Raw genomic sequence first — 14,484 nt, forward strand, 5'->3', positions numbered from 1 at the left:
AAAATTTCTGAGGTAGGAATTTTGAAGAACTGTGATGTGGTACTAAACTTCATTTTTGTCATAAGTTCAACTGACTTCACCATTTAAAACATATACGAGTCCTGTTCAAAGAAACAATGAATAGCCAAAATTTAGGTGAGTACGTTTCCGGAGGGACACTGTTGGTCTCATTAAAGGTAACAACCGATGGGGTATTCTATCCCAGACCACACACTGGGCTGTGAGGGGCGGTGTGGTGGAGGGCTGCTGATTAATATTGACACCATGGGGAAACAAAATTAAGCCCATAAGCATTTTTGCTTTCCACACTCCATCAGGATGTGGCTGCCATGGCTGGCAATTGAATCCAGAACCTTGTGTTCTGGATTCTGCAATGAAATGCACGAATTCCGCAAATCTGCAATGAAGCTGCACACTTTTTTGTGAATGACCTGATCTGTTGACCAACCTGGCTTGCTGGGAGAGTGGCATTGATGTCCCTAGATGCTTCCGACCAGCCAGTGAGCCAGAAGTCGGAGCCGAGTTTGGCCCCTTGGTTTGCCGCAAACAGAACACACACCAATGCCACCAGCAGAAGCCGGCACGACCGCATGTAGTCAAGGTACACTGAGCAGGGTATTTTGCCCTGTTCCCTCTCTTCCTCTTCGATCACCTTCCACTGGGCCTCTTCGCCGACAGTGAGCGAGTCGGGCCCCCCAAGAAGAGGGCCCGTTATTCCTGAGGGGGAAAAAAATAGACAGACAACAGCAGTGAGATTATACATTCAAAATTCTATATTCATTAACTTAACAGGAAAAAGTTGAACAAAGTTTCATTTTTCTATTTTGTGGAAGCTCTGTTGAAAACATCTGCTATATCAGAAAACAAGAGTATCAGTTACAATTGTATTAATTAATTCTTAATTATAGTGTCCCTCTCAGACTGATAAGATGGTACTACATAATTTAGATAATATAGCATACTTCTAGCCCAAATGGGATAAGAACCACAGGCTTGCATGAATACGACGAACCACATGCTTTGAAACTTTAAGGTCTTTAAGCACTGACTGTTTTTCTGATGCTAATCGTCTAAACTGCTAGCTTACCCAACGTGGTTGCTCAGTGGCTATGGTGTAGGCTGCTGAGCACGAGGTCGCGGGATCGAATCCTGGCCACGGCGGCCGCATTTCGGTGGGGGTGAAATGCGAAAACACCCGTGTACTTAGATTTAGGTGCACGCTAAAGAACCCCAGGCGGTCGAAATTTCCGGAGTCCTCCACTACGGCGTGCCTCATAATCAGAAAGTAGGTTTGGCACATAAAGCCTCAAAATTTTAAACTGCTAGCTGTTCTAAATTAAGGGAAAGCACTAGGAAAGAGAAAAACTGATTCATTGGCAATGGAAACAATGCAGAGAGATATATTTTAGGCTGAATAGTAGAAAAACTCGCTGCTGTGACACTGGTTGTATTGAATGTGTCTCCGTGCTGGTTGCACTACATACTGTCGACTCTCGTTACAGCTGACCCTGATAATCCGTCAAAAAACGTCTGCTTCATCTGAAGTCTGTAATATCCGAAATGCCTCACTTCTGAAACTTTTGTTGCGATGTCTAACAATTTCATTGCAAAAAGTGAATGATGAACGTCCAAAGTAAAAAAACAAAACAAAAAAAGTAACAGATTTTCCCGAAAGACAAAGCATTGATTGTGATAGCAACTTAACGATAAGCGCGGCAGCAGTGGCGAGCAGATTGACCTTCATGCTGTCTCTCGCTTCAACGTGAATTAAACGTTGAAAGTGCAGTGCATACAAAGCTACCGGCACTGAGTGCACTTTGTCCACATTGCAGATCACTTTCAAGATACGGTGTCCATGAGGGCGAGCTGTTTGTCCACATCCCAGATCGCTTTCAAGATACAGTGGCCATGCCGTAAGCAGCAGCGGCCAGAGTTGAACCCCCCTCTCGACACCTCCCTTCCACCGCTCCACCTGCATGCCTGACTCCCGCGCCTCGCGCGCGATAGACGGCGCATTTCTGCCCCACCCTCCTCCTGTGTGCACGCGATACTGAGTCACGATCGTTGGCTGACCCTCACAAGTCAGTTGTCAGCCCAAGTCAACACGGCAAAACTATGTTTTATACGCCCGATTTTGAAAAAGATTGCCGCTAATTTCGTCCACTGTAGCCAATAGTACGCTGTAGTGCAGTCTGTTAAAACCAAACTTCATTGCATTCATAAAGTAGGTAGAAAAAATTAATGCTTAAATATGGTCTGTTATATCCGAAAGTCTGTTGTACGAGGGTCTGTTGTAACGAGCATAGACTGTACATACAAGTAGGCTCTATGCATCATGCATGTTGAATTTCTGCAGCCCTCAAGGCACATACCCATCAGGGGGAGTTGTTCAAGTAGCCGCTGACAGACTAGAAATATTATATTGTTCTACTACTTAATTAGAAACCATATTGTTCTGGAATAAGCCAGAAACCAAGGTTGCTTAGAGAGGCTAGCAAGACGTGCCCTTATACTCACCATCGTCCCCTAACTGGTCTGTGCCGTTGGCAAGCAACTCCTGTTTCTTCTTTTCTTCACTCTCTTCATACTCCTCCTCTTCCTCAATAAAATTTTCTGCCGTGTTTGAAACCCGCGAATTCAAGCGAGACGGAGGGGCCCGCATCCACAGCCCTCGAACGAGCGAAGGAGTGTTTGAGCCCCCAGTGGAGGCCGAGTGCATGCTGTCCGTGGAGACGCTGGCCTTAAAACGGAAGCCGACCGAGGCAGGCCTTGGAGAGCAGGCGCTACGTGGTGCCGCACTGGTGTCATCATTGCTCAAGTCGTGCAGGGGAAGTGGGCTTGACGGGTCATGGGACAGCTGACGACTCAGCGTCACAGGGCGTGGCTGTGATCGCAGGTCCTGGTGAGAAACAGCCATGGTGATAAGAAATGTTGAACATAAGCAATGCTACCCACAGTTTCAAACAAGCCAAATGAAAAAAAGAAAAAGAAAAGTGGAACAGAATCAACTGTCTCAGCATTTAAATCCTGACAACATTGAATTGTGAATTGCATCACCTGCTCAACATTTTTGTGCAGCTTATTGTGTTCTTTGTGCATTTGATAATATCAGAGTATTGATAACAATATTGCGGCATTATTAAATGTAAAGCAGTGCAATGCGAGACCGTGTGACATTTGCACGCCTGTTCACGAACTTGTACAGGACATTAACTGCTTCACGCAAGTGTGTAAGCTTCATGAACTGGGTACCCTACTTTCCCAATTGAGTGCTTCCAAGTCAGTCGACTACCGTATTTTTACCGGGACTAACTATCAATGGTTCAAAACAGGGCTTCATATTGTGGACACCTGTGCAGCCTAGTCAAGACACACCTGTAAAGAGCTTGCCTTGAGCTCACTTCTCTGCTGTATTACCGTATTTACTTGCGTAGTGATTGCAACCCTGAATTTTGTCCTCAAAATTCGAATTTTTTTCTTTCCCGCGTAATGATCGCACTCTGGGCTTGCTGCAGCAATATGTCGTGTGTCAAGTCTAGCTGATGATGATCGTGCTTACCATTTGTCGAATGCTATGTGAATGACTCTTCAAGACTTACCAAGTGGCCTAAGCACACCAAACAGATTCTTAAGCAGATACCCCATATCATTCCCTTCATCACTTTCTGCACTTTCAAGAAAAAAAATATCCACAAGCAAACTTGCCTTGGCTTTATTATTCGTAGGCTTTATAATGGTCGCGTCAAGAAATACTACCTCCCCCCCAAAAAAGGGCGCCTTTCGATTCCTTTCGTCTGCACTCATGATCATGCAAATCGTGAGCGGCAACTACAGTAGCCAGGTTTATATTGATACGTTAGAAGTGTAACCTATTCCTATGCTGGTACTTGTAACATAGCTAAGTTATTCGCCTACCCTTAGCAAAAACGTACTTTATTAGGATTGTAGTGAAGTTACTTTATTAGGATTGTAGTGAAGGCATGCTGCAGTTTTCGCAGCATGCCTGCCATGTGTTTCTGTCTCACTGGCAGCTGAGTGCACTCATCTCTGTTTATGTCCCCTCGAAGTGGACATGGCTGCACTATTGCCGCAAACTTGCCACTATTAACAATATTATTCATTGGTGATATGGAAGAAACTGTTTCAATGCATGTAATGTACTTGCGAGAAGAAATAAAAATTTGGCTCGGAGCGTTTGGCTTGCTCCATGAGCCGCCATATTTTTTATATCCTGCACTGTTACAGCGGCAGCCGCCTGTTTGTTGATTTGTCATCCCGCAGCACACAAGGGATGAAAACATTCTTTGTTTTTTGGTGAAATTTACCCCGCATAATGATCACACTGCTAAATTTGTGTCAATTAAAAAAAAAGTGTGATCACTATGCGACTAAATATGGTACATTGGTGTGCTGTTGAAGTGTTGACACTATTCAGAACATGCCACAATGAAATGGCAGTCATATAGAAATAAGTGTTCCTTTGAAAAGGCCTTGCTTCTCTTTGTGTGATTAGAATCAGCTGTTATCTTCTTTTTGTCACATCTATTATAAAAAGAATGTGAAAACGAAATGTTGCACATTATGGCATCATTGCAGTAAAAACATACACCATACCTTATTTTTCCTTGTTCATTCCACAAAAAACAAAATTCCAGCAAGCAAATTTCATGACTGCAATAGTGATTGTGATTATGTCAAGTGGTTCAGCTCACTGCAGTTGAAAGGGCGAGCAGAAAATAAGTAAAAAAAAAAAGTTTCTTGTACACGAAACATTCAGCAAATACGGCAAGTCCTATTTTAATGCAGATAACTTCACTTAATTCAACTGAGAAACTGTCTAAGGAGAGCATTTCAGCTTTTTTACCATACTTGAATAGAGAAATCAGAGTAGGCCGCAAATTGAAGCTTCCTCTAAAAGCATGTCTGCGACAGCAGACCACGGTGTGAATGTGAAAATTATGCATAGGCCTGCCTGTGTAGAAGAAGAGTTGGCAAGGTAGAGGGACTGCTTGGTGATCATGCGCATAAGCTTGTGGCGCTCTTTGGTTGTGTTGTCCCGACTGGGCGGGGCCTCCCGCTTGGTGGAATGGCTCAGCACAGTCGCCAGGTCTGGCTCCAGCTTCTCAATCTCAGCCAAGTTGCCTTGGCATCTGATCTTGCCTCCTTCCAAGATGATCACCTGCAAACAGGATCAGGAGCGCAGCCAGAATTTATTCTCTAGAAAGGGGGGGATACGCACTTGACCGGAGACAGCAACGGTGAAGGAGGCAGAAGGGGGGCTGGGCAGGCTGCATGCCAACAAAGAAGTTTCAAGGGTGGGGTGGGGGGGTGGGGGGGGGGGGGTAAGTGACTCGTGTGCTATGCCCCTGAAAAATATCTTTTACAAGGGGCCTGTTTCACTCCTACACATTTAATGCAGCACCATCTAGGCTTCCTTATATTTTTTTTCACACGAGCCACTAGGCAGAATTTAAATTCAAGACCAAAACTGCAGCCCCTTACAAAAGAAAAAAGAAAGTACTTACAAGTCACACCGTTTTCTTTAAAGCACTGAAACTTGAGGAAGTCGGTATGAATTCATTGTGCCTAATGGCCCAAGGGAGCATGTGCACAGGGAAGAAGGGACAAGAGAGGGCACTCCTTCTTTAACTTGAAGCGATACTAAAAGAACTGCACTGAAGCAATGTGGAACTATACAAAGGTCCTCGAACTGCTCAGCTTATCAGGGAAATTATCTTAACACAATTCACTTTAAACAGAATCAACTCACGAGTTCTTCCCCAATATCAGCTAAGTTACCCAGGAACTTCATTTTTCTTCATTACCGAAATATCAAACTTCATGTGCAATCCTACATAAATCTGCCATTTATATCAGCAATTTATTTTTTTCTGATGTTTACAAGAACAGTTTCATAATGTATCACAAAAATGGTAAAATATTGTTTGTATGTGTATCCCTCATTTGTACAGTAACTAGTTCATTTCTTCAGTGAAAAAAGATTTGTTCAGGTGCAAAAATGTACATCTAGCTCATAAATGAGAGTTGGTTTTTCTATCTCTGTCAGAACCGTTCCAACACCTGTCTTTTCTCTTTTCTTGCATAGTCACTTGTTACCAGGAGTCCAACCTCACAACCTCCTTCGGTGTTGTAAGTTTAGGTAGCACATACCCTGAAAACAGCAGTCATCTTATTATCTATGAAAGGAAAAACAGCAGTTCCCTGGAGCAGGATGCATTTTTCTTCAACTTCAAAACTTTCTTTCAGAGAAACCTGTACAGGTTTTCTTTGTAACTTTTTGCTACAGCAGGGTAGATGACAATTTTTCCTTTTCATAAAGCTTTTGCGACCTTGCTGGCTACCACAGAACTTATTCGCCAACCTCACCAACTGTTTTGTAATAGTATTTACTAGAAAACTGCAAATATATTTCAGAAGAATAAAAAGAATTCTTTAATCCAGTGGCGGGCCCGCTTCACAATGCAAAGAGTAGATAAAGGCGCAATCAACTGCATTCATACACTTAAGGAGCATGGTCAGCAGATTGAAGACTCCAACAAATCTTATTGTGCATACACGCACACATACCAAATATAGAAAATCTAAATAACAGCATAGACTTGTTTTTACTGTGCTCACCACACATGTCATACAGGCAAAATGAACTGAAAATACAACAAACTTCGAACAAAAATAAATGCAAACACAAGTGAACGAAAACGTTTATCTTGAGCGTTCATAAATGTTTGAAGTGTGCCCTTTTGTAAAACCTAAATGGCAGAAATGAACCTGTGATGTAAGTTACCTTTGTTTATCTAAATTACTTAAACATGCAACAATACGCTAATATTGTTATTACCTTCGATGCATGAATTAGCAGGTCCTGCTTGTGAGTCACAAGGACAACAGTCCGATGTCTCCGTAGAAGAAGACTCCTGATGCCTTGCTCAAACACATGCATGCCAACATGAGTATCCAGCGCTGAGAGTGGGTCATCCTAGTCGAAGAAAAACAATTGGCGTTTAGTTCACCAATGCTCAGTGGGCAAAAAAACTCCTTTGCTTCAATATGGTGGCCTAAGCTAAGCTGATAGACAATTTACAAGTAGCCACAGCCCATATTTATGTGTTACCTGTCGCATTCAATAAGTGGCTATTTCACTGTGCTGCTTAGCGTGGGGTCGTGAGTTTGAATCCCGACTGCTGCACTCGCATTCCAATGATGGCTGAATGTAAAAATGCTTGCATACCGTGCTTTGGGTGCATGTCAAGGAAACCCAGGAGGTCAAAATTATTTTGGAGCTCTCCACTATGGTGCCCCTCATAACCTATTGTGCAGTTGCGGGTTGCTAAACCACCAATTTAATTTTAGCACATTTATGTGCTACTACTGAAGTAGGAGTTAGGTATGACCCAACGGCCTCCACTTTGCCAATGAAAGCCTTACCAAGATAACAGCTTTGGCTGGCGAGTAGAATGCTCTAGCAAGAGCGATTCTCTGACGTTGCCCCCCGCTTAGGTTGAAGCCTCGCTCGCCGATCTCTGTCATGTCACGTGCTGGCAACAGGTCGATGTCTGGCTGAAGTGCGCACGCTTGAATCACCTGGTGATATCTGCAAATAGTTTAAGGCAGAAAGCTGGGCTAGTTGGTTGCTTGAGCTGTTTGACACCCACACATGTGTGACATATTTCAGTACCCTTCCTGTATATTGCAACTTATGTAACAGTGCAAAACGTGAGGAAGGGACGATGACAGACACTGAGTGAAAAGAGCACTGCGCTGTTTTCACTCAGTCTCTATTGTCGTCCCTCCCTGATGTTTCACACTGTTACATAAGTTGCAACGAACCAACTAGCCGAGCAAGCAACCACGCCTGTATATGTTTTTCAGTTTGATATTTTGTCTTTAGCACTGTAAATATGTAACGTGATTGTTAGAAGTTAGTATTTTGGTATCCCCGTTATCATAAAGTTTCCCACAAAAAGAAATGACTCTGGCACTGCAATTGTTTAGACACCACGGGATTTGCCTAATCTTCATTTATGTGGCTTCAGATGTTCTTATGGCATTTTTTCTTACGCTCTATATTTCCAGGTTTCTTAGCAATCATAGTTTTCTAAACACAGCATAACAATATGTCTATGCGTTCATGCATGATCATTGCAAATTGTTGCATTTATAATGCACTACTTTGTTCAAAATTATCAATGCTAAGTCGCCAAGCCATTTGAAGCCAGAAAGACAATGTTTAGCCAAATCAATGTACTACTACCCATCACATCCAATGCTGGCTGAACCGCAACACTTGCAGTTTCTGTAGGCACTAGAGCCAGTTATTTATAGTAATTTTTGTAGGAAATTCTATGCCTGTTAAAGCGGGCATAGAATATCACCAAATGTTGCAAAAGTGAGCAACACTTTGCACGTGCCAGCGGTCTACAAGTGAATCAGCCGATCACGTCTTTTCCCAAATGATTAAATATTTTTCCCTGTAGTGTGACAATAGCAGGCATTGATGAAGTAGAAGAATGGCTTTTTGGGCACTGATGAAATGAGCCTAAATTTGAAGTTGTGACTTGTTGCGGCACTCATCTTCTCACCATTGAATAATACCAGCACCTCCTCCCACCTAATCTTTGTGCATCTGCCATGGCTCTGACCATGCTACAAGTGCACATTTTCAGCAAGGCTGAGATCCACAGGAATATTTAGTGCACACAGAGTTACAGGCAGAATGGCAACATCACGGTTCGTCTAGAATACCAGCTTCAACCACATATACAAAGCTGTTCTCTAATAGGAGGAATGCCTTATTGGTATTCAATTCAATACACACTTAACATTACACACCTACTTTTTATCTAATGTTAAAAAAAGTCAAACAAGATGGAAAAAATTAAGTTGTCAATACTACCTTTGATACAGGTAAGTTTAATGAAATATTTGCTTACGGCAGTTCAGAGCAAATTTAAGATGCTACTGCTGCTTGAATACAAATTAAGTGCTTGCCCTAAGAGTGCGCAAACCTGTACAGCTGCCAATAGCCTTAACCCAAACAAGGACATCATGATAAAAGAGAATTTAACAGGATAAGCTAGGCTGTAACAAGAGGCATCAATGATATTCAGAAGACTGACTAAGTGCATACTTGAAAGAACTGTATTCAAGAAAAGAGCCACTTTTGTTAAGAACATACATGAAAAGGTGCTTCAAGGCATGTTTTGATTTAAGTCTGACGGCAACTTTACGCCTTGTGTTTCAACAACTGGTGACGCACCTCCGGCCATCATACTGCTGTCCAAAGAGGATGTTCTCCTTGAAAGTGGCATTCAATAGCCATGGTTTCTGCGGCACGTAGGCAATGCAAGTGGTGCTGAAAAATAAAGAATGAACACTGCTTATGTTGAATGTATTCAAGAGATGCTTGCCCTGTAACTCAAACTCTATGAGTGCAATATGAAATTAAAACCTAATCCAGCTGGACGAACGACAGCAGCAGGGCCTGTTATACACACTATGGGACCTACATTTCAGCAGGTCTGCTTGACTAATTTAACGGAGATAAAATTTCACGCTATTTAGTACCAGGAGAGAGAGGAATCATATAATATTATGTAGTACTCTAAGCAAGCAACAGAAAGTTTTGTTTTTTGCAAATAAGCTGAAAAAATAAATGGAATTGAACCCATAATTCTCAGTGGGTTGCTAGACTGCAACCTCTGAAAAACTGCACAAATGGCTCAAATAAGTGCTAAAAACTCTAGACATGCCATCTGTCACAATTACAAGATGGCTTAGTTGAGCTTCTGCTGCAACCAGAATTTTGATTGATGCCATGGGAGTCACAAAATGCATGGCAAAAGCGCAAATAAAAGTGCAAAAGTGCAATTAAGGAGGAAAAAAAAAAGGTGGGAGAGGCACCATGTTAATGAAAGAAGCAGACAAGGATAGTACGAAGAATGCAAGACAGCATTTCTTCTAAAACGCTTGCCTGTTTTCGAGCAAGAAAGAACCACCTTTGTTTGTTTTTCATTGAGTTGTAAGAAAAATTGCTTACAAACTTGATCAACCTTCTATTCACACTTAAATTTTGCTGTATTACAGCCAGTTTATGAAGATGACAATACAGGTTTCCTCAGTAAAGAAGTTTCACAGTTGAATTTTCGTGCTACAAGTGGGTCTTAAACTGCCAAGCTTTCTTTCTGCTAAACCTGCATGAGTTTCCTTTGCAGCTTTGTGTGACTTTTAGAAAATTTTCCCTTTCCTGAATATGACAAGCAGCTAAACAAGTTTGCCGTTTCACACATGGTTACCCAGACGGGAAAGGAACGTACTTTGCCCAGTGGACAGTCCCCTTGTATGGTGTCAGTTCACCCAACATGCCAGCTAAAAGAGTTGTCTTTCCACTTCCAACTGGTCCTATTATTATTGTGAGCTTTCCTGGAGAGAGAGGCAAGCAATGGCAAATGCATTTCCGGTGGATGGAAGCAGTTTGCAATTGTATTGCTGCAAACAAACAAGGCAGAAGATGAGTTTGGCCTTATGTAAGGTGCCTGCTTACCGGTGGGTACTGTGACATTGATGTCCTGAAGGATTGGAATTTTGGTGTTGGTGTCATAGGTGAAATAGGCATGATTCATGTTTATCACAGCAGGGCTGTCGATTGGAGAGTAGGCATCTGACAGGAAGACGTCGGAGTCGTCGCCTGTAGATGCTAGGAACTTGTCTAGTAGTTCACTGTCTCTTATGTTGAGCTGAAAAGCATGACATTAAGATGAACAATGCAAGTTTTGTTGGTGACGAGCACCATTTGATACGATACGGCTTCATGCAATTCATCCCAAAATTAGACAAAAGTAGCATCACAAAGTGTATGGCAGGCATTTGTAGCAGTGACTTCTAAATGTACCTGCTGCTGAAAATGTCAATTTAGTAGTGGCTATTCACATGATCTCCACAGCACAAAAACAAATGCTTACTCAATTAAAAATATATACTGCACAATCTTCTGCCCAAAAAATCGTGCTGCAGTATTCGTATGAAACCCTAGATGATATGCCTGGAGGAAAAAAATGAACGCTTTTAAAGTGGAAGGAGAACCCTACACTTTCTAGCACAACAAAAGTGCTTAACGGGCACGCATAAATTAAGAGCTCTGATTTCTTAATAACAACATATGAGTGTGTGGCCAGCAGTACTGTTTGTGCCGTCTTGATACCATCACTGCTAGTGGAGAGTCACCAAGTGCAAGTTACGAAAACCAGATGCCTGTCTTCAGGCCATGTTCATTGTGTGAAGCACACGAGCAGAGTTTATCACATGCCTTCCTAGAGCCTGGGGTTAAGGCAGTGTACACGGAAACCACAACTTCCGTGCTTCTCTATATGAATGTAAATCAAGGGTAGGTACCGTATTTTCTGGTGCATAAGCCGCATCTTTGTCGAAGTCGCACACCCTCAAAATGGCAGCTTTTAAAAAAAAATCATATAAAAGTTGCACCGGTGTATAAGACGCACCTATTAATTTGGTAAGCGATTAAAAAAAAAAAAGGAGTGATGTTCACTTTCTGAACACAGGTCATGCGCAAGTGTATTGGTGCCAGTGCTATAGAACTGCAAAAGCAATATGTACACTCCAGGCCCATTTCTACCGTCGTGGTTGCCGCGATGTTCTGTACAAAGACCAAGGGCGATAACATGGTCCCCGCGCACCATATGCTGTATGTGCAAGTGAAAGTGTGTGACAGTGAGCCAAATCATGCACAAGAGAGGAAATCGGGTAGGCAGCGCGGGATGGAGGGGGGGTGCATTGTACTCGGGTAGCAACTGCGTAGTTTGTGCAGTACTGTATCTTGAAAGCAATCTGTAGATGCGACGACTTTGGAGTCGGTCGACTTGAGGTCGGCCTGCCACTGCCACTTCTGTTGCTGCTCTGTCCTTCTTGCACAGTGCTTGGCAACTCGATCATGAGAAGAACTCAGTACCTCCATAAAACGCACAAAACCCATAGCTGCCAGAGGATGCCAACCCAGTGTGCTTTGTGTGCCCATTGCATCCAATATGACTTTAACAGCAGCTTTTTCCAGTGTGTGTGTGGGGGGGACAGGGACGTGTATAAGTCACATCATACTATAAGACACACCAACGAAAAATTCAGAAAAAAAGAGCAACAACTTATACAGAGGAAAATACACTATATGGCTTTTTCAATCATTGCTGATAGTGCTAGCAGTTAGGTTAGCTTTGGTTTTTTTCAGAAATGCTGCAAAAAGTGCCACTGGCCACATGCTCAATGTTGCTTTGATATAGCTTGGCTCTTTATCTATAGAGCTATACAGCAGAGACAGCATGATGGTGTGCAGCAACTCAGGCACATGCCAAGGAAAGACAAAAAAATAATATGGATAATGTGTTATACGGCTTGAGCTAAAACGACACAAACAAATGTGTTCTTACCAGGACACTACCACTTTCAGGGTGAAACTCAACAATAGCTTTAGGTGTGTCATCTTTTTTTCTCCATGGAGCCTCTGTGCCAACTTCAGGCTGGCTAAGGAAATCCGACAATCTCTTTGTGCTGACCTGAAATGATATTTGCGTTTCTTTAGCTTTATGTATTCAGAAGCCCTTGCCTCTAACTGCATGTCCCACTTCAATGTCACGCCAAATAATTGCCTAGACTGCCAAATTCCGCCAAACACAACATATATGCACACACAAGTCCCATTGGTCAAAGGTTCCCATTGAGATTAATCTTATCCTATCACAAATGTAACTAGTCAGCAGTTCTACAGTCAGCCACACAAGTTTACAGGAGAGAGGCTCCACAACAAATGTAAATTTAGGCTCTGTTCCGACATGATACTTCCAATTTTATGTATCACTGTGTGGGTTGCATACCGAAACTTTGAATTTGACACCATCTGCCCAGGCTTTGAGAAAATTTATCTTTTTTGACAAATACCATGATCCGTAAATCTTTGTGGGGTAATATACATGTAACAATAACAAATAGGACTCGTCTTTGGCACAAGAACTGCCATAAAACCTTTCTTTCTTTCTCCTTCAATCTTCCAAAGAACTTGCATTCAAATTGAGCATTAAAACTGAGCTAAGTTCTCAACTAGCACCCACCTAAATAAAACACTAGTAGGAATGAAAATTACTCACAATGGCGTTGATGACAATTGGGATGACAACGGGAATAATGTAGAGTGGAACGGTGAGCTGATTGAATAGTGCGAGACCAGAGAATACTTGCGAGGGTGTGAGTGGTCTGCCTTCGATTACGGAGTAGAGAGAAAATGTCTGAAAAATGAAAGAAAACAAGCCTTACAAGCTTGAAATATGGCACCTTTGCAAAATTAACTTTAGAAAGCATTCTTCTGCGCAGGTTTTGTCACTTCTATCTTGAGCTCTGGCAGGAACAACAGACATGCAAGGCTTGTACGAAAGCTGACAGTGGCGTACAACATTCGCTGTTCAAGATCAAGTTTGTCTTATGTATACTGCAATGTGCTTGCTTGTCATTTGTATGGACAGCATGTTTCACTGTTAAAGTCAGCACCAAATAAGTGTATTGAGAATGACTACAGCTGCTTTAACATGAAGGTATCAGCCATAATGTAGTACAAATGTAGATGTAGCTAACATGCCACATAAAGTAATCTTTTTCTATGAATTTGAAACATTCAAGTTGGTTTAAACACTAGTTAGCCATCGTCTTTAAGGGCACAAGTTGGTTTAAACACTGGTTAGTCATTGCCTTTAAGGGCAGATAATACTGTGCAACAAGGTCTGCTCTTGAAGGGTAAGCCGATTTAGCATTTAACATAAGTTTCTAGAATTGTTCAAATTTTAAAGGGGCACTAACGAGAAAAAGCGATTTGACCTGCGTTAGTAGAGTACTTTTTTCACAAATACTAACACAGCAACTATTACCATGAGACGTTGCTTGTGAGGCCATAAAATATGCAAAAATGAGAGCTGGGTGGTGCCGCTGCCTTGAAATTCCCGCACCAACTAGCTGTGAAGTCATGGATTGTGATGCCGTCTGCTCCGACCAAGTCAAACATTTATTGGTAAAAATTTATTGCGGTGTATTCTAAAAGAGCCAAAGACTGAACTTCCGAAGTGTGAAAAACTTTTACTCAACTAAAAATGACCAAAATGTGAAAAATCACTTTGTCATTTGTGACATTACACTGATGTGCCGGCCCTGGAGCTGGCGTGAAATTCAAGAATGAGAACGAAAATTTTTCGTCGCAAACTAGACAAGGACAAAATAGACACATGTAAACAGGACCAGCACTGTAAATAAATCTTTGACCACCATTCTCATATTTAATAACTGACCTATTACTGCAAAATTAACAGAACTAGAGTTCTTCAATAATACTTTATCAATCTAAACTAATTCAGTGATTCTTCTTATTGAGCCTTTAAAGTGATGGCTGATATTGTTACGAAGAGGAAGGCCGATGTG

General features: G+C 42.1%; 1 protein-coding gene across 2 annotated transcripts in view; it reads right to left on the minus strand.

The window, feature by feature from the left end:
• Positions 1-14,484, minus strand: part of LOC135919336 (ATP-binding cassette sub-family C member 9-like) — a 45,182-nt gene that overhangs the window by 15,366 nt on the left and 15,332 nt on the right. For both annotated transcript variants that reach the window (XM_065453089.2, XM_065453088.2), the window contains exons 10-19: positions 13,170-13,307; positions 12,456-12,581; positions 10,562-10,754; positions 10,335-10,440; positions 9,278-9,373; positions 7,447-7,612; positions 6,860-6,997; positions 4,973-5,179; positions 2,518-2,899; positions 449-717 (exon numbers count right to left, since the gene is read on the minus strand). In XM_065453089.2, coding sequence (XP_065309161.1) covers positions 449-717; positions 2,518-2,899; positions 4,973-5,179; positions 6,860-6,997; positions 7,447-7,612; positions 9,278-9,373; positions 10,335-10,440; positions 10,562-10,754; positions 12,456-12,581; positions 13,170-13,307 — 1,821 coding nt within the window. The remainder of the gene's footprint in view (positions 1-448; positions 718-2,517; positions 2,900-4,972; positions 5,180-6,859; positions 6,998-7,446; positions 7,613-9,277; positions 9,374-10,334; positions 10,441-10,561; positions 10,755-12,455; positions 12,582-13,169; positions 13,308-14,484) is intronic.

This window comes from Dermacentor albipictus, chromosome 2 (genome assembly GCF_038994185.2).
Source record: "Dermacentor albipictus isolate Rhodes 1998 colony chromosome 2, USDA_Dalb.pri_finalv2, whole genome shotgun sequence".
In the NCBI taxonomy this organism is placed as follows: domain Eukaryota; kingdom Metazoa; phylum Arthropoda; class Arachnida; order Ixodida; family Ixodidae; genus Dermacentor; species Dermacentor albipictus.